A 22,748-nucleotide genomic window follows, 5' to 3' on the forward strand; every position below is an offset into this window, starting at 1 on the left:
AAGAAACAAACTCTTATTTAAAATGTAAAAAGTATAATACAAAAACAACAGCAACAAAAGGCAGAAGAGTAGTCGAGACGTTAGTGACTGTAAGGATGAAAGAGCAGAAGAGTGAACTTGAAGTTATCTCTAGTGACACAAAATAAATAGAAGCTGTCAGAGGAGAGGATGCGGTCGGGGCTCTCGGGTGAAGGAAGGTTGTTGCTCTCTCTCTCTCTCTCTCTCTCTCTCTCTCTCTCTCTCTGTCCCTCTCTTTCTCCATCTCCCCCTCTCCATCTCTCTCTCTCCCTCTCCCTGTCACCTCTCACTCCTCACGGAGCTGCAGGCGGTAGCGGCTGTAGCGGATCTGGAAGAAGAGCCTCTCCAGCGGCGAGCGGCTCATCCCGGGGAGCCGGTAGTCCTCGCTCTGGCCCGTTCGACGGAAGCCCAGCGACTCGTACAGCTTGTGGGCCGCCAGCTTGACGGCCGTCGTGCCGAGGATAATGGCGGCGTAGTTGTTGCGCACCGCGAACTCCAGAACCCGACGACCCAGGGCCTTGGCGATGCCTTTGCCGCGGTAGTGAGAGTCCACCGACATGCGCTGCAGCTCGACCGTGTTGTCGTCCTCGCGGCCCTGCGCCGCCACGATGCCGACCACGCGTCCGTCGAGCACCGCCACCCAGAAACAGGAGCCTGACGGAGACAAAGAGACGACACATCGATCAAATTAGTTTAAGAGTTGTGTCACAAAGGCTGTAGTTAAAAATTAGTTCAGGGATTGTTTGGACATTTTGAGTTAAATGAGAAGCCAGAGCTCGGTTAGCGTAGCTTAGCATGAAGACTTGAAACAACTTTGTCCAGAGGTCACAAAATCTCTATCTGACCCCAAATCTTTGTAATTAACACATTTATCTCACTTGAACGAGAGTTTTGGTTTGATTGACATGTCGAATTTGTTCATTTGGGGATTTTGGAAAGACAGGCTAGCAGTTTCCCCCTGTTTCCAGTCTTTGTGCTAAGCTATCTGCTGGTGGGAGTTATGTATTTACTATAAAGATGTTAGTGCTCCTCAAATCTGACTTAACAAAGTGAAGAAGCATATTTCCCCAAAAAGTCAAACTATTCCTTTAATGCCATTTATTTTAGGATAAATTGTTCTATACGTACTGATAGTATAGACATGTATGTAGTAGTTTAATAGTATATAAAGTATAATAGTAGTTTCTGCAGGAGGAGAAACCCTTAAATTATTACATCTGATTCCATCACAAAGAGAATTTGAATCTTATTTGGTCACGTGAGAACTTCATAGACAGGATCTAAACATCATCCTGTGTCAGAGACTTGCTGCGATGCATCAGACAATCACACAGACAGACAAACAAGGTTAGACCAATACAGATAAACATGTCAGCAGACAACGCTCCTCCACCAGAGTACAGAGCTTCAATATCAACCCATTTTAACGTCGGTCTACACTGAAGCTGCAGTTTTCTGAGCTCTTCACTTTCACACAGAAACATTAAGCCTGTGAATTATGTTCCTTTTTGCCGTTAAATGGCTCTTTCACTGATCATAGTCCAGTGAGATTCTTAACTTCTTAACCCTGGATTTCCTCTTAATGTCTGTGTCGCTTTCAATTCACTGACACACCTTTGTTTCCTTTCTGTTTGGATTCAGAGCGAGAAAATGTCTCCCAACAGAGAAAGATTTGAATTACCAGGGTGTGAAATACCAGACTACAGCTGCAGAGACACGATCTCAGCCGACAATGTCATGGGTCAACGTGCCTCTTTGTCTTTTGGCGCTTTTTAAAATAGCGGAGTGGTGCCTGGCCTCGCTTAAATTCCTTTACTGATCGTAATCTTTTAAGGAAAATGACGCTCTTCACCTCCTTGTCTTTTTTACTTAACCTTCCATCAATGTGTTGGCAGCGGTCAGACTAAAATCTGTTTGTTAATGATAAAGTAAATGTGAATATTCTGTGATCTGCAGATGAGCAAAAGTCTGTTTGCGTCCACGAGCTCTGAATCCTAACTTTCTCTCTGTCCTTACTCTCTCTTGTCTTTTTCAAATAACTGCTTCTCTCCTCTATTTCTGCTGAATCTCTCAGTTTGTCACGTGCACAAACATACAGTCACACTAACATCGTGCTTCTGCTGGATTCCTCGCATGTTAGACGGGATTTCATGCCCCTGTAGGCTTGAATCAAGCTGATCTGACTCGAGGCTTCTGTTTACCGAATCAAACAACTGTCATTTGCAGGATTCAGTAGGTACAGGAAAGCCTGAGCAACTCCCAGTCACACCAGTGAGCTACCACTGTTTCACTAATCTGCTACGGGGGGTTTGATTTCTTCATTACATGCAAGGGTATCATAAAAATGGTGAAATGTCTTCTCCTAGATATTCCAAATACCTAAAAATACCCCGTGACCCCAGTCGTAGGTTCACTGTGGTCAAGTCAGGTTTTGGTCTCACTGGTGGGAAACTTTGCTCTCAGGAAATTAAAAAAAGTGAAAGAATTTAATCTTGTTTGCTCCGTCTCTGAAGAGATGTGGGTCAGATAGTCGTCTGTAATTCCGTCGGTTAATTTCTGCAAATTGAAAAACCCTGAGCCAAAGTCAGCAAACAGCCGCGTCTCGCTGCCGTCTAAGGCCTCAGCGCCAAAGTGCCAAGTTGATTATGCGAAGCTCTGGCGGATGAGCGTTGAAGAGAATCGCCTGTGCGGCTCAGATTTGTAAAGTTGTAAGTGTCTGGGAGCCTGAGCTAATACTATGGAACGATGTTTCATTACAGGCAGATGTCAAAGTGGTGGTGTCGCCTTGTGTGGCGCTCTGCCGGCATTATGATGCTTGTGCATGTGTTAGTGTGTTGGAGGTGTGGAGTGGGGGGGGGCACGCCTCCGTAAAACCCTCCTGACCATCTGTCTGAACTGAGGCTGTGCCAGGAATGAGGACAGCACGCCAACCAGCCCTCTGCCTCTCTGCTCGTCAGACAGAATAATGTCCTCTACCTGTGACTCTGCTTTTCTTCTGGAAGCTTCCTAACACGAGAGAGTGTATTACTCCATCAAGGGCCAACAGTTATACACTCATATATATCAAATCCCTACATTTCCCTGATTTATATAATCAAGATCCATTAATTGTTCCCTGGGAAATTAGTGAAAATGTCAAAAATGCTTTTTTTTAATCAAGAAAGAGATTTTTTTTAAACATTCCAGGATTTGCACCTTTATACGGATCCACACCAACATTTAATGGGTTCTCTCTTGTCCCATCCTTCCACCAAGTTTCGTGGAAATCTGTTCAGTACAAAACAAACAAACCTACAAACAGACGGACAGGGGTGAAACCATTACTTCCTTGGGAACTCCAAAGGAACTTCACATCTGCCGCATCCAATACTGACACTGTTAAACTGCAATGATTTAGAGAGACATCGCTATTTCTATTGCGAGCTGCGCTTCCTGAGAGATAGAAAAATGGATAAAGAGACATGGAAATAACAAAGGGAGAGAGAGAGAGAAAGTTACAGGAGTATTTTAGCTCAAGAAAAGAGGAAAAGCCATAATGTTATGCTCCAGATTCTCTCCTCTGCACATCTACAACTGAAAATCCACCACTGATACAAAATAAAAGCTACAACTACTGTTGCATATGTGCATATATTTTTTTAGGTAATCCCTTAGTTTAGAGGAAGCGGTGTTCCTACTCTCCTCTTTCCCTTAACAGCCTTTTGTAAAGCCTCTCTTGGGCAAGGCACTTAACTGCGAGGCTGTGTGGGCCACTCAGTGATATGAAGTGGGTTTCAGTAAGGGATCGCAGCCGTGCTAGAGGCAAGGAGCTGGGAGTGGTCGGTCTCCCAGTTGGTCCGGGACTCCGATCCAGGCTGAAATATCTCTGCAGTTATTGCATGGACAGCTGTGAAAATGCATATGGATGTTCATGGTCCCCAGAGGAGGAAGCCTACTTAATGATCCCCTGAATTTACCTCCAGCTTTAGCAGCAGGTAACTCCTCGTCTGAAATGCACTTTAAGATTTGAAATATTTGGATGGAGCCAATCTCTCGCTTTTCGCTTTTCGCCCTCCTCTTATCTGCCTTCACTCGTTTCTGCTGAATACTTCAGATAACGATTCGTAAACAATTCATTAGGGGGCGGCTGCTTCGTCCTTGGTGTCACCACCATCACAACAACATTTCCTCCTGTGATGATTTTTTTTTAGCAGGAATTATGAATCTCCCTGTTACTGTTACTTACTAGAGTAGTGACACGGTGTAAGAGAGAGTCTTATGAAGTCCGAAAAAGTGATAAAAACGAGAGGAAAACAGAACAATGAAGGTGGAAAAAGTCATTCATCTGTCGTCTCGGGGAGGAGGAGGAGGAGGAGGAGGAGGAGGAGGAGGGAGACGAGGCATCTGCGTTACCAGTAGTAGTGATGAGACTGAAAGGATCCATTATTGCTGCTCGGGCATACAAACGCAAGAGGAGGGAGGAGGGGAGGTCGGCAAATCTACCGTTATTACCGAGGGGGAGGGGGAGGGGGCCTGGACAATACTGATCTCAAGGCAAGAAAATACAGTCAATCAAGACGAGGGCGAGGAGGACGAGCTCTGAGCTCTGGAAATCACTGGTAATGATTCTCACTCACTGCGAGAGAAAATCTGACGAGTGTGCTCTTCATCTAATTCCTCTTTATAAGGATATTAATACGCCTGCGTGCATGTGGGTGGGAGTGTTCGAGACTCTGGGATATCAACCCTGTATGAGGCGAAACTCAAAGCGAAGCAGTCGCACACTCAGGAGCGCAAACTTGCGTCTAACAAGATTATTCTCTTTTCCTGCGGATGAAACCTAGAGGGCTAATTCGGTTGATAGGCGTTCAGTCTAGACACCGACTCACCGCGCTGTCGTTCACTCCTCCGTCCGCCCAACGCTCTCTGAGCACCGTGGGTCCGCAGGAAAGCTCTTAAGCTGCTCCGCTCGATTCTCCGTGTAATCTTTCTAATTGTTTTTTGGTTTCTTTAGGTTTTTGACATCACAAACCCAGTCTGTTTTTTTTATCAGACTGGTGTTTGTTTAACCGTGGTGTCAGGGCCCAGTCACACATTCACGTGAATGTGCAAGCAAGGAGGTGAAAAGGTTTGATTCCTCTGACACGGCAAATGTGCAGCGTGGCTTCGCGTGGGCCTTCGGTGATCTTGACCCACGATGTGTGACCGAGCCCTTAAGTATGTTGTTGACTGTTTATTTAGCTCGGGAGACATAAGGGAGACATGTCAACATTTACAACAACTTGATTTTCACCCAAAGTGGGTTTTAATAGATGTTTATTTCGAGGTGCTGCAATTTAACATATGACTTTTTCCCTGTAACGGAAAAAAGTGCTGCTTGGTCTATTCTGAAAGGTCAAATACAACCTCTTTAAATGCCACACTGACACACACACACACACACACACACTGACACGCCCTTCTCCTCGGATCAGAGTGCATGCTGGGAGTATGGAGTGACCTGTCATGCATAACCAACACATCAGCAGCTTCTTCAGATGAGGGTGAAAGGAGATGACCGTCCGACACAGGACATAGTTTACACAGCCGTTAAAACCAATGAATAATTCATGTGTATTGAAAAGAGACCCTTTGCCATTAACTTGGCCTTAAAGCCCAACTCGGCCCGGATGCACTGACCTGTGTGTTATCACATGTGTGTGTGTGTGTGTGTGTGTGTGTACAGTACACACTACAGAGACTCACACTGCCACAGCGTGCACCGTTCTCTCTTACGGCTCCATTAGCTCGGAGGAACTCATTATCTGGCCCTTTACTGTTGGTTTTACTGCCTTCCTGTCCATCAACGTGTCGACACGTGTTGTTTGCATGCACACGTGCAGGTACATGTCCACATTTGGCACACAATACCCTTTACTGTGCACATACCATTGTTCTCGTGGCTACTACGGCTACAGCCCACTTGCCCTGAGTCCCTGGGGTCAAAGGTCATCGGGGCGTGCTTCACACTGACATTAAGAATGTGGCTGCAGCCCATTTAATATTCATCACTCTCTATATTTTTTAATCAAGCTGATTTCTGCTGAATCTATTGATCTATCGACGACACAACTAATCACCCCCCCCCCACCCCCCTATCGATAACAGGCGTTAAAAACACTTATCTGTCGTAATCAAACCTTGTGATCGGTCACCAGAGAGTCGACAGCGAGGAAATCGCACAGCGCCGCGGTTAACGACGCCGCCCCCTTCGTCTTCCAATGAGTGCCTTTGTTCAGTATTGATTTGAGCAGAACGTGAAACAGAGGCCGAGGCCAGTGAGATTACGATAAATTATTAATGAGCGGCTCCACTTCCTCACAACACGCGACAGACAACAGATACACATGTTCACGTAGTTGCAGAGCTAAGCAAAGGCAACGGAGAAGTGAGGGCTCCACTTTCCCACCATGAACTGACCGGGGACAGACAGACACTCATGTTCAGGACAAACATGGTGCTTGTCCGTCTTTCCTCGATGCTTCTACGTCATTTTTCTAAATAATCAAACTCAATCATGAGACTTTTAGACTTTAGTTCTTCTACCGAATGCAAAACCTGAGTAAAGCTTTTTCACCCAATTGTTAATCTGTTGGTTAGTTTGTAAGTAAGATGACACAGAAACTAAGGAACGTATTTCCATGAAACCAGGTGGAATGATGAGTTATGGTTCAGGGGAGAACCTGTAGAATTTTGGTGTGGATCCATATCAGGGGTCGGGTTCAGGAAACACTGATTGTTTTCCTCTCTGTATTTTTATATCTAATTATCTAATATTGTCACTAATTGGTAGTAAATTACTCTTTTTCTTTTCCTTTAGATACCGACGGCTGTTTCCTTGGCTGGAAGGAGACATCGCTTCCTGTTTGACATGATGATGGATAACCCAGTTGGCTGCTGCAGCGATGAGACTCAGAGAGGAAGACGAGGAGGAGGAGGAGGAGGAGGAGGAGGAGGAGGACCAGTACAGGTGGGAGACAAAAAGCTCAGCCGGCAGCAAAAGGGAGGGATAGGGGAGGAGAGGCTAGATGGAGGGATGGGTTGTAAATCTGAGGTGCTTCAGCTGACGAGTCTGAAATATACTCCAGGGAACCCTCTAACCAGCGTACTCTCACATACACACAAAATATATCTTGTGGTGGAGGAGCACCCCCCCCCCCTCCCTCCCTTTCTCCTTCTGATGCCCCCATTTCATGTAGCGTGCGCCTCCTTCCCTCCCTTCACACATTTCCCCTCTACCTCCCCCCCTCTGCTTCCCTCTTTCTGTCATTCAGAGCTTAAATAAGAACGGCAGGTAGCGGTGGAGGAAGCCGCTCTCTCTCTCTCTCTCTCTCTCTCCCCTGAGCAGAGTCAAGCTCACACACACACACACACACACACACACACACACACACACACACACACACACACACACACACACACACATATACCCCGAGGTGCTGACCAGCAGGTTTTATAATGCCTGCTGCCTTGATGAGACCCTGCAGTGGTGATGCCGCCTCATTAAACATCCGGCGTCACTGAACTGATATCACTTCCAGCCAGGGAGGGCTCGGCTCATGGTCTGATGCCGCAACTCGTTATATTATATTCACTTTTTAAGCTTTAAGCTGCTTCAGAGCGACCGACGGTGATTTAGCCAAGTGACAAATTAAAGGCAGGGAGTTTGTCGTCCGGCTACTGGGAAACATCCTCTCTGTGTTTACTGTTGTTTTCCTTTTTTCAGAAAAGGCTTTTTATCATCCTCTGCGTCATAGCGACTGTAGTTCCATTCACTTCCTATGAGGAGAGACAAGGGAACAACCATGTGAGCACAGCCTGATGAGATAAGCGCTGACGTGAACCGAGCTCGAATACAGTGAGAGACACTGGGGGGGGGGGAGGAGCTGATGTTTATTGTGTTGTAGCCAAAGTTTGTTTCTATATGTCTGTGACACACTAAAGCTGTAGAAGGCTTAATTAACAGTGTTAGCTTGGTTGGGCCATGATTCCAGCAAAGTTTAAATGAGCTAAAGACTCTTCCAGTGCGGGACCACAACCGGATTAAATAAATATAAATGCAGAACAAGGAATTAGGGTCAGCTGTTCATGCATAAAAGCTTATGGACAAATAATTTCAGTCTTTTTTTATGAGGATGAGTCTTTTGTCTCTTGTTCCTCTCTGTGATTGAAGTGCAGCTGTTAACACGCCCATGGACGACGTATTGATCGTCAGATTGACTCTTTATTGGTTTTTCTCTTCCAACTAGATTCATGCCGGCAGATGTCGTATGGTAATTGCATCATTTTGAATTTGTTATTGATCTGTTTGATGGTCTCAATCCTTCCAAAATGATTTTTAAAGTTCAGTTTGACTTGAAAAAAATCTGAATTCACGTTAAGTATGCTAAATTCAAAATTGCGCTTGATTTCAGATTAAATTAATGTATAAATACAAAACACCAGAATCTTTTATATCAAGGAAACAAGCTGTTACTCTTTTGTTTTTCTGGCACTACCAAACCATCTACATTTATACCCCCAGCCATTGTTGCCTGAGGTTTCTTTACAACCCCCTCCACCTACGTGAGCTCGCTTTATTGTGAGAAATGAAGAAGGTGACAGCTGGCCTTAAGTGGCAGCCGAGTGAGTGATCACATCACACACACGAGATAAGAGTATTGATTTGTGTAGCTTGTGTACAGTCAGTCAGTCAGTTAGTCTGCTTCTATTACCCGAGCAGTCTGTGGTCAGTCGGCTGATTAGACTTTATTCACTTCACACTTTGTTAAACTGTTTCATACACATACTTCTACAATCGTCCCTGACACACCCTCATTCACACACAGCTTTCATATTAATTTACCATTCATTATTATGGCTCATTCCATCTTTTCAGAAAGTGTTGCGTTCTGTACATATTCACTCTACGTGGCGTCCTGTGCACACGTCACTCGCTAAAACAAATACATGTCCGAGGTGCGTCTCAATCAGGTCTTCGTGCTGGTGCCCAGGTGTCGGTCCCACTGGGCCCAGTCCGTTCGCATGGATATAATCATGAGCATTGTCCAGGAGCAGTGGTGCCTGACCCCCTCTAAACCATCATGGCCCGGCAGCAATAATGGGAATGCTAAATTGCAATTGTGTATGCAGCGGATTACCAGGCCAGAGGGCACAATGTCAGAGAGAACCAGACAATGGGGGGGGCAATTGACTGGCTTAACTAACACCTGCTTTTTATATTGCCCATGTGGTTTGGGTTAAAAGGGGATGTATGTGTCCGGGAAGTTACAGAACAGGGGGATCATGTAGGTAACCATCATATTCCTCAAACCGAAAACTGACTGAGTCTTGAGTCCTGGACGACTCTAGGGGCCGATTGATTTATCTGATTGGGAGCCTGAGTGGAGGAAATGAGCCAACGCCAGGGCCTGCTGAAGAAAGTGTATCAGCAGTTTTCCTGATCAATTGCTCTGTGATGCACCCCCACCCCTGTGACCAGAGAGGAAGCAAGTGGGGGATGGAATGGAGAGAGAGAGAGAGAGAGAGACGGGGAGGAGCGGTGGAAGAGGAGGAATGTGGAGACATGGCGGGCATATTTGATGAGCTGCCTCTGCAATGCCTGGACACCCGGCCACGTGCCACAGTGTCGTCACACTACCTCTGAAAACAGAAAATTGTTTACCAACTTTTACACACAAATAAATTACGTTTCTTCAAATTAAAGCTATCAATTATTCAATATAACTTGTTAACTTTAAGTTGAAGAAACCTTATTGATTTGTGTGTTACCAGTTTAAGTAATTTTTTAAGTTGGTCCCACAATTCCCTGTTCTCAGTGAGCTTATTTAAGGGGGTTTGATTTTTCTTTCTACAGCAACGTTAGAGACCTTAACTTTTCTACATCTGAATAGTGTCTTTATCATCATTTCAATTCTGGTGGCGGAGCATTGCCAAACGACAACATGTATTCATCCCATCATGCACACGATAGTGAGAGCGGGGAGCTTTCTCCCACGTCTTACCTGTGTTTCTCATGTAATAATCCTCTATGTCAGCCATGTCCGTGTGCAGAGCACAGTCCAGATAACTCTGAATAACTTTCTTGCTGTAGAAGTAGCGCGCACCCATGAGAATGAGCGGCGCACAGCAGGTCAGCGTGACAGATTTGGTCACGAAAAAGCACATTACTATGGAGAAATGGAAGAAAAATAAACGAAACCTGTCAGAAGAGAGAATCACATGTTTGATTTTGGCGGAATTTGAACTCACACACACACACAAAGGCAAAAAAAAAAGCAAATTCAACTAAACATTTTTTAAGCATCAATATGTGAAACAGATTTTGTCATAATGTGAAGACTTTGGTAAAGAGAGATCAGGATTAATAACATTCATCAAACTGTGAAGTGTAAGGCACGTGAGTGAAGCTGCAGGAACACACACTTTGACAGCATCATACTTTTCCATAGAGGGAACATGCTACTGGTGGATTCATGTACGTCCATGTTGGAGTAATTAGTCGGATGGGACGCTGGGGGGCGCATTGGGAAACAAACAGTCAGGCTGGGTGCTGCATAGCATGTTGCTGCGTGGCATGCACGAACCTACAATAGTTGTTTTACACCACAGCTATCAGCGCTGGAATGTGGGGGGGTGATGACTCCTCTCTGTGTTCAGAGGATGTCACCGACATGTCTCGTGCATGAGTGGAGCTGACGCCACTTTGACACAGCGGCTGTTTTTCCACGGTGAAAAACTGCGCAGATTGGAATTCGACGTGCGTAACGGGCAGCGGTCACGATGCGTAAAAATGCTCCAATTTGCGTCGGCAACATCAACAGCGAAAGGCAAACGAGTTCAGTGCATGACTGGCGCATTGACTGCTGTGCAGAGGCGGTGGGAGGGGTGCGCACGGTGCGTGTGCGCGTCGCGGGGGATGTTGCTGTAGCTGTGTGTGTTGGGATGGCGCGCCGGTGAGGGGGGGGGGGGAGTGCTTTGTGGACCAATCCTCAATTTCATTCACCCAATCAGTCACGGCAGCGGCATGTCATCACACCACCACCAGCACCACCACCAGCAGCGGCAGCGGTAGCGGTAGCGAGGCTCGCCGGTTACGCACATGCACCATGCGCCGGTGCCATGCCTTTTTTGTTGCGATGGCACAGTGTGGTGGTGCAACAGATTCGAACTTAACTGTACATCGCCTACTGGGGCCAGAGAAGCGTTAGAGTGTGTGTGGGATCTGAGAGCAGATCCTCAAATAGCCCGAATCCCATTGAGGGTGGAAACATCTCAGGAAGCGCAACAGAGACATTCGGCCTTTTTGTGGCGAGAGCTCCGGGATGAAAATGCATAAATAATCACGTTAAGGGTAATTTTCATAAATAGAGTGAAGTTTTTTCATTCATCGGCAGATCGGCTGTGGTTCCTGAGGGAGTGGGTGAACCGGCACAGTGAGGCTCGGCCTACATGCTGCAAAGTAATGTACTTACCTGTGAGAAGAGCGTATAAAAACTGGGTCCGCGGCTGCTGCCGGAGCCCCCTGAACGCCGTGTTGGGTATCCTCTCCATGATACCCTCGCTAAAGATGCGGCGCACCTCCCCCTGGTCCCCGCGCTCGAACTCGCGGATAAAAACAGCATCTCTCCGCACATCCTTGGCCTCGGCGGGGTTCAGAGCCGCGCTGGACGCAGGGGAGCTCCACATCATCGACTCTTTTTTGGTCCCAGGTATAGCATCGTGTTCGTCCGCAACAATTTTAGTCTCGCAAACCATTTTGGGAGACGAAAAATGCATGCAACTGGCCGCGAAAATCACAAATCTGCAGCTCGGGAGGCGAAAGAAAAAAGTGATGAAACAGTGCGAATGGAAAAAATGGATGATGCGCGTGAAGGGGGGGTGGGGGGGGTGGGGTGGGAGAGGGGTTCTTTTCTTAAAAAACAGAGAAACGATGAAAGGGGGGGTAAGACGAAGGGGGGTGTTCTGCTGCAACCCTGAGCGCTTCTGACGACCAAGACTTGCCGGTGCGAGTCAAGCCGTATTTATACGCGGGCAGGGCGGGTAGACGCCGGTTCAGGGGTTGGGGTGGTCCTCCCGCTGCACAGATTGGTGGAAGTGCTGCTGATGGAGGGAGGAGGGAGGGAGAGGCTCGCTCGTCCTCTCCGCGTCTGAACGGGCTCAGTTCATGTGTGCCGGCGAAATGTGTATTTTGAGGAGCCATGCATGAGGAGGAGGGAGGGAGGGGGGTGTGATGGAGAGAGAGGGAGGGAGGGAGGGAGAGAGAGAGAGGGAGGGAGGTTGTTTCTGAGCAGGTTTGTCTTCATAAGGAGGATCCCCGCTTTGTGGCGTGAGAGGAGGCGATACGCAACCACAAAGACGCAAGGTAACGCGGGGGCGATGCGTCAAACCGGAGGGAACCCTGCTGGCCCGACGGGGGGACTGCACCTCTCGTGTGTTCGAATCCAACAGCAGATTGTGGCTCGTTTTCATGCGTAAAGTAAACCAAAGACTTCCGCAGAGCTCCGAGATGCGTCACATCGTTACGCAGATAAAAAGAGCGCAGACAATGAAGGGATAGAAACACACACATGACACTTTAATGACACAATGAAGGGTTTGGATCCAGCCAGCGGTCGCTCTGGTTTCTGCCCAGTCGCAGTCGCTCTCAGTGGGATGAGTGCAGCCTCCTCCGCCCGTTGACTGACAGCTCTGCTGCACTGCAGTGATTCCTCCGCGGCTTCCCTTCGCCCTGTCGCCCCGCTGCCTGTCAGACATCGTTCCCAACATGGAGATTAGATCTCGCCTTACTGCGCATCAGGACCCCCCCCCCCCCCAACATTAGCCCACCAGCCGGCGCCTTCATGGCACCATAAGTGCGACCAGCGAGAATGCCGGTTTTTACGCACGACTGGTGAGGAAGATGAGGAAGATGAGGGTGATGATGATGATGCTCGACCTGGTCCTTTGTTGTCCCTCGACACTCCCATTAATTAACCGTGACACAAGCTTTTATTTGCGTGCTTTTATTCTGACATCTTCAATATAATTATAATTAGGGAGTGAAGAAGGTTTAAAAGACTTAATGTTTATAACAGTAGTTTCTCCACCGAGGAAAGTTATATATATATATATATATATATAATGTTATTTATTGTATTAATCCCTAATATTAACAAACATGATGCTGTACAGTTGAACACAGTTAGAAATCAATAGAGTCCTTGTCAGTATAAAGCAGCATTTTTACGCATCACTGGCACATGATTGGCTAATGTACAGAAACATATATAATGCTAGGAATTTATTTTTTTATATATATACTTTAATAAAGAAAGTTAAGTGAATATTTCCATTAAAGCTCAGACAACACTTTATTTCATATTTTTTATTCTCAGCCTCTGTGTGGAAGTGAGCAGATCCACAGTCCCATCGCTCTAGGTAGAGCAGAACTAGTTTGAACTGGATCACCAGAGCCAACCTGCTATTGATAAGGCTGCATCCACCCCCACTCACACTCCCTCACACTCAAGGTACCCCCCCCCCCTCTCTCCCATCCTCCCACCCTGAGGGCTCCTGGAGGAGGAGGAACAGGAGATATCTTGCAGAGAGACCAGGGGCCTCGAGGTGGCCCTCACACAGATTTTGGCATTTACGCCACAAAGATGCGGCGAGAAGATGGATTTGTGCGCAGCGGGTGTGTGTGTGTGTGTGTGTCTGTGTGTGTGTGTGTGTGTGTGTGTCTGTGTATGTGTGTGTGTGTGTGTGTGCGCGTGCCGACCGGGTGGAGGATGCTCCGGGCATGCGCACTGTTTCTTTAGTGGTGCCTTCAAGTACTGTCGGTAAAGTCACAACCATGAAACTGCAAACTCCTCTCAGTTTGGCCCACGGATGGACTGGGACCACAATCCATACACAGCACTCTTCTTCGTGCTCCCCTGATCATGTACCATCCACATGATGTTTTGTTGAGCCAGGCCACCAGCCCATAACCTCTGCTTACCCCAAGATCTACGCTCCCTTCATCATCTCTCCTCACTTGCCCCTTGTCCACCGAGGCTGTTCCAGGGCCAGTTTGGAGCGCCTCATCAGACGCTGATGAATAATTATAATTCTGTGTCAATTCCCTGGAACCTTTAGGCCTCGGAGCTTTAGTTCACTGACATCACCATCTTCGAGTCACATGTGTTGTTCTGTGTGTTGCTGCTCCTCCTCCTCCGTATTAACAGACCCCAGGCAGAGCCTCACATATTGTTCCAATAATCTTGAATGTGACCTCTGACACTGTGTGTTTCCCTGCAGCCGAGGAACCCCACGGCCCCCCTCCTCTAAAGGTCACAGCACCACCCCTGCCATGACCTCTGACTCCTCAGCAGCCAGACAGGCCGGCGAGACTCTGCTCAGTGTTTCCCACAGGGAACGTGATAAACCAGGTTGGTTCACTTCTTCCCCTTTGATAAAGCAGCTTTGTATTTGCACGTTGTTAAACTACTTTTCATATTATCATGTAGCTTGATAAGAAAAACTGATCATATATTTTATTTGTAGAATCCTAGAATCTGGTATTTAGGAGCAAATAAAGAATAACTAGTGTGTGTTTACAGGCAGAAATAGAGTTTAAGGCAATAAACACAAACTTCAATCATGGTTTAGGAATAAAAAGGCAAATATAAAGAGGACAGTGCAGGACTCCAGGTAGATACCAAGTCTGTTTAAGGAAGATGATTTTGTTTCACTGTGTTTATGTTTGTGTGTTTTGGTTGTGTGACAAAATCCCGACTTTCTACCGGAGCTCTGTCTCCCTCTTGTGGCCACATGTCAGAGGCACATAAGGGAGGCAGGAGCTTGGAAGTGATTATGTGTCAGATCTGTGGCCTCACTCATGAAGAGCTGCATCCTCACCACTATTCGTTCTCTCTCAGTAGGCGACACAGAGTTCACAGCCAATAACTTCCCCGTTCGTGGAGCTGCTGCCAGCGTCCCTGACTAGTGTGGAGCGAGCGGGACGAATTCCCTTTGACCTCCTTGTTATAAATCACGTTGACCTGTATGTGTTGCACGAATGTGTCCTATTGTTGAGGGACGTGACGTTTCTGAAGCAACTACATTCAGCTGAATACAAGAAATATGAACAGACCAAGTGATGGAATATGCACCAGTAAGATCTTCCTCTAACTTCTCATTAATGCCTTATTTTAACGTATTTACGTGGCGTTAAAAGAACTTTGAATTGCCTTGAGTCCGAATGGTTCTATGTAAGTAAATTAGCCTTGTTGTACTTTTAATATTTTAGCTACTTAATCATTTGCAACCCAATGACTAAGCCTAGAAGTGCTCAGCCAAACTGGAGCAGGAACATCTATAAAGACTTATAAGGATATAAAATCTAAAAGCCTTTGTACTTTTACTTTTTTACTTTGAAATATGAGATTATGGCACAGTAGATTAAAAATATAATTAAAAGTAAGCATGATTCAGCAAAAGCAAAAACAACAGCTGAAATATCAAAGTGTTGCTCGGTGACACAGAGTCGGTGGTTTAATGTCTGAATCATTATTGCTGCGCTTTGAACGATTTCTATTTCCTTTCTGCTCCTCCTGCATCTTTCGGGGTGAAACACTGAAGGTTGATGTAACGTCACATTATTTCATTATTTCCCCGCGAGGCAGTTTAAATAAGCCGCAGCCGACAAAAGAGAAGAAACCTCTTATTTCTTCAGTGTCATGTTCAGATAATGGTTTTCATTGTTGTAAATATTGAGCCTGGACTCTCTGTGTTGGTCCTGTTCTCTCATGATATCCCTGTAGGGTTTAACACGCGTCATGCTGATTCAGCACCGAGGTTTACAGCTCAGTCACAGCTGGAGCAGCAAGACAAACAATTATCTGTCTAAATGTGTTTGTTATGAAAGTCCTCTGGGCTTAAACCTCAGGCTGGGCTATGTTTAAACCTCAGTATTAGCTGAATAAATAAAGTCAAGTACTCTCTTAAACTTCAAAACAAATAGTTGAAGTTTTAATTGTTTTGTGGCTCTATTTATACAATCTAAGCACACAGTTTAAATCCTGTGATGGTTTTACATGTTGGGTGTATTCAGATATACTTTTACCAGTTTAATCCTCACAAACCTACACAGCAAAATCAACTTCTGGACGTGTTGAAGTGAGAACCCTCTCTCATTGGGGGACACACACAGTATCAGTGCTGCTGTTTGATCTTCCTCTGAGCCGTCGTGTTGGAGCTGGTAACGATGTGGTGCTGAGCTCCGGCTGCTGTTCGGATGCCAGGAGGCTCATCTGAGCTCCGCTGGGCTCGAGCCAAATTAAATCCCTGGGCGTACTGGTGTTGTGTCAGTTTTAAGTGGACTCCATACCTCAAGGTTGAGACTGTATCGAACTCCTAATCATTAGGCAACCGAAGTGAAATCCAAACGAAGTGGAGAGGTGCTGCAATCTAATCTAAATAAGTGGCAGATCATGTCTTTATCCTTTCTATCCCTATTGTTTATGGTCATATCTTGAAAAATTTGTTTTTCTGTGCATATTGCTGTTGACCTTGCCCTCGACCTTTGACTGATCAGCTCATAAAGTTCAGACATCTGGAAAGATACTTTCTACAGATATATAAAGTATCTGTATGTGGAGGTTGTAACATTGATTGCTTCTATCTAACATGCTGGAGCTCTGTGCTTACATCATTATTTCAAAATGTATTTTCTTGTCTCCTTCTATCACCTCCTTCTCTTGGGTGAGTTCATGTGCAGCACTGGTCGGGCGTTTTCTAAGATTGTCATGTGATGAGTTATTTATGGAGGCCTTGCAAAAGAATAAACATATGTATATTTAATGGATTATCATGCATATCACTAATTCATGGTGCCCTGCTAACATGGCAAGTTCTCCAGCCTCCTGCTGTGACTCTTACTGGGAGCCCACTAACCAGCAGGGAGCCGACGGATAGAGACGCCAAGACGCACCGAGTTTTCTCTACACTTCTAAAAAACATTTTTACATTTAACACACGAGGTTGAAACTGTTGCACAGACAGATGAGTTTAAATCCTCAGCGTCCAAATCATCAACTAACAAACTAAAACAGAAAGTCCCAGAAAGTCCCTGAAACCCTGAAACACGTTGCATGACATGGTCTCACAGTTGCAGTAATAAACTATATTGGCCTAAAGAGACAATAATAACATTTCATGGAGCATAAACTATAATAATAAGAAAATATGCACCCAGCAAGAATAAAAATATATAACATTTACTAAAACCTTCTTCAGGAAGACACAGCATGTTTTTATGATTCTTCTTCTGCGTGAATAAACATAATAACAGTGTGTCTGGGCTGGAGGGAGGTCATGTTGATTTTCTCATCAACCTGATGGTGGCTCCAAGGTTGAAGTTTTATATCGTTCCTTCTTTTGTTTATGTATTATAATGAAATGAGTTTATGTTCATAAGGAAGGTGCGTCACCTGCTGCTGAACAGCTTTACTTTCACAGCAGCCGCCTTTTTTGTTTTTACCCACTTCATTAAAGGTGTTAACACTGATCTCATCTAAATGTTTAGTTAACAAAACAACACACACAATACTGCATTTACAGATTTCGAATCTGTTTATTCACACAAGGATTGAGATACAGTTACATAACAGTGGACTCACATTTATAAACAGTCTCATTCAATTAGTTCCCCCTGAACGTGACACAGCAATTTTTGTGGTGGTCAGAAAACATCCAGGCAGAGAAACATGAACAATTCAACAATCAGGTTTAATTAACAGTTCAAATAAGTAAAAGGTTGAACCAATGAAATAGTTACGCAATGAATAATTGTCAGAAATAGTTAAGTAGTGGTTCAAATAGTTAGAGTAGCTAAAGTCATCGATAAACAGCTCAGGTAAACGTTAAATAAATGGATAATCGATAAATGGTTTAATCTTGAATCGTCTGTATTGTAATATGTGTTGTAATACATTACAACACATACACAATACAACTTTTACAGTTCAGGAACCAGAGCTGCAGTTTCCTTTCCTCTCAGTTGTCCCTCATGAAGCCTCGTCTGAATTACATTGACATGCTAAAGCCGCCCCGCACTCGTGTCTGTGTCAAGGTCAGAGCAAGTAAGATGGAGGGATTGAAGGGAGGATGATATCGAGCCTTTTCCGCTCGCTCGCCTCTGCTGGAGAATCTCAAACAGCTGGAGCGGTTCACTCAGCTTCTCCAGGAGCAGATGAAAGAGCCGTTGAAAGGCCTCTGAGGAGAGAGAAGGAGTCAGTGAGTGGGAGAGCGTGAGTGAGACGGGAAGGGGAGACAACAGGGATTCTTCAAAGTGATTCAGCCTCTCCTCTGCTTAGTCAAACTTCCCCCTCCAGTAGGAGCCTGGTAGCTTCAAGCTGCCAGAGGAGTGGAGCTGCCCTCGCTCCGGTGCTGTGCTGCAGGATGAGGGGATTTGCCTTGATGGTGCTGGCAGCACACGGAGGAGCCTCTGGGCTGAGGCTCCTGCCAGGTCACTGCAGACGCCCCAGGGGCAGGTCAGTCTTCCTCTGTTCAGATTCACCGTAGTTCACCCCATCTGCATTTAGGGCCGTGGGGGAAAGTGGAGAGTGCTGCATCACTGCGACACAGCTGGAGAGCTGCTTTACTTGGGGCTCCTCCTGCTGGTGTAGATAAGGGCCTTGCAGGTTTTCTGTTCTCTGTGCTGTAATCCCTGTTGTAAATAAATAAAGAGGGGTGTGTGTATGCGTGTGTGTGTGTGTGTGTGTGTGTGTGTGTGTGTGTGTGTGTAGGCTACCACACAGCAGAGGTGTTGTGAGGTCCTGCTGATTTCGCTGACCTCATCCCCTCCCACACACACACAAACACACACACACACACACACACACACACACACACACACACACACACACACACACACACACACACACACACACACACACACACACACACACACACACACACACACTGCTCTGTCAGGGGTTGTTGCTCTGCAGAACAGCTCCTTGGATGAATCAACACGGAGGAGAAGTGTTGCTGTGGTGCAAGGTGTTGCTCATGTTCCACTAAATATTCACAGAAGTGGATCCCTGCCATCTAAACTAAAAACCTAATCAGCTGCCACTACAGATTTCCTTTTTTAGCCTTCTAAAGTTATTATATTTTGGGATTTATTATTTATGAGACATATTTCCCACATAAAAACACCACAAATGAAATATTGTATGTGCTCATATCGTCAGCAGCACAAACCTTCCCCTGCTTCTTTGTTCCACGTCACTGATGACAGTTTCAGTCCCAGTCAGAGAAAACAGTCGAGGTCATTCATTGTTTTTATTAAGTTACAACATTGAGACAATAGATGGATCCTCCTGTGACGTGACGTCAACAGAACAATGTTCATGAACGAGCAACAACAAGACAATTATTATTTCTATCTCCTGCTGCTGCAGCTAGTTTCCTTCTATTGATCCTTCTGCTGAAATCACAGCTCATCTGATTCTTTACTCTTCGTCACTACTCTTCCTTCACCGGCATCAGACCGAGAAGACAAAGTCCGTGGACACCTGCGTTACATGTACTCGTGTACACATACGTAACTGATACATACAATCTATATTACCAGTACTTGAACAAAAAGTGCAGTAAATTCATGCTACAGTGCTTTGCTAAAATCAAGACCTACACGGACACTCTCTGCCTTAAAAAATCTAATGTTTGCAAAATTTTATATATTTTTTTCTACTGACATTTCTTTACAAAACAAAATTTTAAAAAGACAGTTTTTTTATTAAGTTACCCAACCTTTTTTCTTTTTTTTTGCAAAAGAAGCCAGGCTGCAAAATCAAATCATTTGAAATCTGTGAAGTTATTGTCATTCTGCCGACAGGTCATTTAATTAACTAATTAAAAGCAGGTAAATAAATTCCATGAGATGCTACAGTTTGATGTGTATAATCGTCGTAAACATTAATCTCATACAACACATTCGACAAGTAAATTTTTACCAATGCATTCTACTATATCTACATTATTCAGTCAAATACTAAAAAGTACAAAAAATAGTTTGTTCCAGAGGAGACAGGTGAGAGCTGAACCAAATCCCACGAGGGTGGAAACTACATCTGTAAAACATGGATTAAAAAGTCGTCCGGAATAAGGCGAAGACAAAAACATGACTTTAGATGATCTGAAATAAAAGCTTCACTCAACAGTGACGTGACGACAAAGAAAAATAAAGTGCCTATCGTGAGAATAAGTTAAGATGAGAATGTACATGAGGGTGGAACAGGGTTGGGTTCAGCGTGGTGGTTGTGGTGGTGGTGGGGGGAGGGGGGGTAATGATGACTGGTGGACGTGTCCTCGGGTGCACTGGTGGTGGTGGTGGTGGAGTGCAGATCTCAGCGCAGCGAGTTGGTGGGCATACAGTCGCACAGAGCCCTCCTCTCCGCTCTCAGCACCAGCGTCTCTGTCTGCAAAGGACAGATTAGAAACTGTCACATGTGCGTACCTTGTTTTAAACTGGACATGTTGTGCTTTGTGCGTTTTTTCTTTCCTCTAGTGTGTTATAAAGGTTTTGTGTGAATGTAATAACTCGTCAACAGCTGTTAAATACTCTGAACGAATGGGAAATCCTCCAGAGGAGCAGGACCTACCCTGGCATCAAGGTTGAAAGCCGTCTTCTTGAGATCCTGCAGCGCCCTCTGCATGAACTCAAAGGCGTGACAGTCCACACACGGACGACCTGGAAATAAAAGCAAAACATTTCAGAATGAAGAAATATCATTTACATTTTCCTGGTGTAATGAAATACCGTCTGAATTATTCATTTAATAATTAGGCATCAGTTCAAATCTGAGTCCTGAGCCTGTGAATCTCTGGTTGCACAGCGCCCTCTGTGGCCACAAGTGGGAATCACAGCGTGTGTTGTGAAGCATGAGTAGAAATAATCTTATATTAAGTCATTGGGTCAGAAATGTGATTGTACAGGAAAAGTATTGTTGGTTTTAAATTGAACTTTTCATTTGTAAGAAGAAGACTGAGTTGTTTCTTCATATTCTGTATCAACTGCATTCATTTGTTGATGGATAGAAAACTAAATAGAAATATTTTGATATTTGATTTAAGGTAGAAATCCTAAATATTTGCGTGTTCCAGCTTTTCAACAGTTTGATGCTTTTCTCCTTCATATATTATAGTAAAGTGAATTTCTCTGGGGGAACAAAACAAACTATTGACACAGATCAGTGTGGGTTGAGAGAAATATATACAAGTATATACAGTATTACATGTGATACTCTGTTTTAGGACTGTTTAGTGTCTAAAGTAGTTATTTATAAGTATTTTGATCGTTGATTTTAGTCACTGGACAAAAATAGACAGAAGATTATTTTTCAGTATTTTGATCCCATATATAACAGTAGTGAATATCTAGGAATCCAACAAGCTTTGACATCAGATCACCTTGAGCTGTGATAAATCTATATGTTATATGTACCACAGTTGATTAATGGAGACAATGGTCTGCAGACTAATGTGTTAATTAAAATAATGATTTGCCTTCTATTAGGTTTAATTTCACATATGGATGTTCATATCATTTCAGAGTGTTTTCAGTCTTGATAATACTAAGTATATAAATGTTTATAATAAGGTCCAGTCTAGGAAATGGCAGGTGCTTTCCTCCAGTGTGGTTAAGTGCAGGCCCAGTTTCATGTGGATTTCCCGGTGAACCGTCTCCACCAATTAACACGACCTTCAGTCCTCATTAAGAAACTCCAGCAGGAAGCTGCGACCGTCAGAGAACCTGACTGAGGCGGAACACATGAAACCTGACGAGGGTTCGAACCCCTCCAGGAACCCCTCGACCCCCCGGTGCACCTACTTTCTGCCGGGATGACGGTGCCGGGCTCCTCCGCGGCTGCGGGGACACAGGCGAGCTGCAGCATCATCAGCAGGAGCACCGCTGTCTGCAGGGAACATCTGGACATGGTCATGATGCTGCTCCGACGGTCGATCACCTTTAACACGGACACGAGCATCAGCAGCTGTTCGCGCTGCGCACACACACACACAGCACAGGCAAAATGTCCTACACGGCCGTCGGTGAATGAGACGCTGCAGCTCCCGGGCTTTGTTCAGGGAAACACTGCGTCTCCTCGGTGAATCGTCCCGTGGGGGGTGAAGAAACACAGATTAGACAGAAAACCCGACGTGTGTTTAGCGACCTACCTCCGATCAGACGATGGTGTTCACGGTCAGCAGGATGCGGGTTGTTTTATGTAGGTTAGCGTAGTGCGCGTGCGCGGGGCTCATCTATAATTAATGCTCCAGGGACCAGAATCAGGACTTCCGGTGAACATTCAGAATTAAAGCCTGGATAAATATGCTTTTACCACAGATTAGACCAAGTTATCAGTTAATTGTATCTGTATAAAATCAATTAAGTCAAATAAAAAACAAGCCTGTAATACATTCATTGAGAGGCTGGAATTGTGTCACTACTTTTGTTTTAAAAAATGATATTACTATAATATTATTAAAACTCAAAGCTGTTATAACATGTGTACATCATATATATTCATGTACAATACTGGTACTGACGTCAAAGTATTTTTAATGCTTTTAAATACAGTATTGCTTCTTTTCTTGGATATTAGAGTATATCTTTTGATTATCGTTATATACAATACGTCACATTTGCATATATTTTGTGCAAATAATTCAAGATATCG

The 22,748-nt window shown here is 45.0% G+C and overlaps 2 protein-coding genes across 3 annotated transcripts; both read right to left on the minus strand.

Moving 5' to 3' along the window:
• Positions 1-55: 55 nt before the first annotated feature.
• nat8l (N-acetyltransferase 8-like) lies at positions 56-11,935 on the minus strand. Its single transcript, XM_034569433.1, has 3 exons — positions 11,511-11,935; positions 10,041-10,205; positions 56-672 (listed from the first exon to the last, which is right to left on the minus strand). The coding sequence occupies exons 1-3, from the start codon at positions 11,812-11,814 to the stop codon at positions 305-307; spliced, it is 837 nt and encodes a 278-aa protein (XP_034425324.1). The 5' UTR covers positions 11,815-11,935; the 3' UTR covers positions 56-304.
• Positions 11,936-19,333: 7,398 nt separating this feature from the next.
• Positions 19,334-22,364, minus strand: c18h4orf48 (chromosome 18 C4orf48 homolog). Of its 2 annotated transcripts, none has more exons than XM_034569436.1 (4): positions 22,239-22,364; positions 21,899-22,030; positions 20,670-20,758; positions 19,334-20,486 (listed from the first exon to the last, which is right to left on the minus strand). In XM_034569436.1, the coding sequence occupies exons 2-4, from the start codon at positions 22,008-22,010 to the stop codon at positions 20,415-20,417; spliced, it is 273 nt and encodes a 90-aa protein (XP_034425327.1). In that variant the 5' UTR covers positions 22,011-22,030; positions 22,239-22,364; the 3' UTR covers positions 19,334-20,414. The 2 variants fall into 2 exon arrangements, with proteins under 2 accessions (XP_034425327.1, XP_034425325.1); XM_034569434.1 differs by having other exon boundaries at positions 21,899-22,034; positions 22,246-22,346.
• Between the last annotated feature and the right edge of the window lie 384 nt (positions 22,365-22,748).

The sequence above is a fragment of the Hippoglossus hippoglossus genome, chromosome 18 (genome assembly GCF_009819705.1).
Source record: "Hippoglossus hippoglossus isolate fHipHip1 chromosome 18, fHipHip1.pri, whole genome shotgun sequence".
Classification (NCBI taxonomy): domain Eukaryota; kingdom Metazoa; phylum Chordata; class Actinopteri; order Pleuronectiformes; family Pleuronectidae; genus Hippoglossus; species Hippoglossus hippoglossus.

Coding starts and splice junctions, on each gene's coding strand:
- nat8l (XM_034569433.1), bottom strand. CDS start 11,814: ATGCATTTTTCGTCTCCCAAAATGGTTTGCGAGACTAAAATTGTTGCG. Junction 10,206..11,510: donor TTTATACGCTCTTCTCACAG/GTAAGTACATTA, acceptor ATTTCTCCATAG/TAATGTGCTTTTTCGTGACC. Junction 673..10,040: donor TTATTACATGAGAAACACAG/GTAAGACGTGGG, acceptor TGTCTCCGTCAG/GCTCCTGTTTCTGGGTGGCG.
- c18h4orf48 (XM_034569436.1), bottom strand. CDS start 22,010: ATGACCATGTCCAGATGTTCCCTGCAGACAGCGGTGCTCCTGCTGATG. Junction 20,759..21,898: donor CACCGTCATCCCGGCAGAAA/GTAGGTGCACCG, acceptor TTTTATTTCCAG/GTCGTCCGTGTGTGGACTGT. Junction 20,487..20,669: donor CTTTCAACCTTGATGCCAGG/GTAGGTCCTGCT, acceptor TGTCCTTTGCAG/ACAGAGACGCTGGTGCTGAG.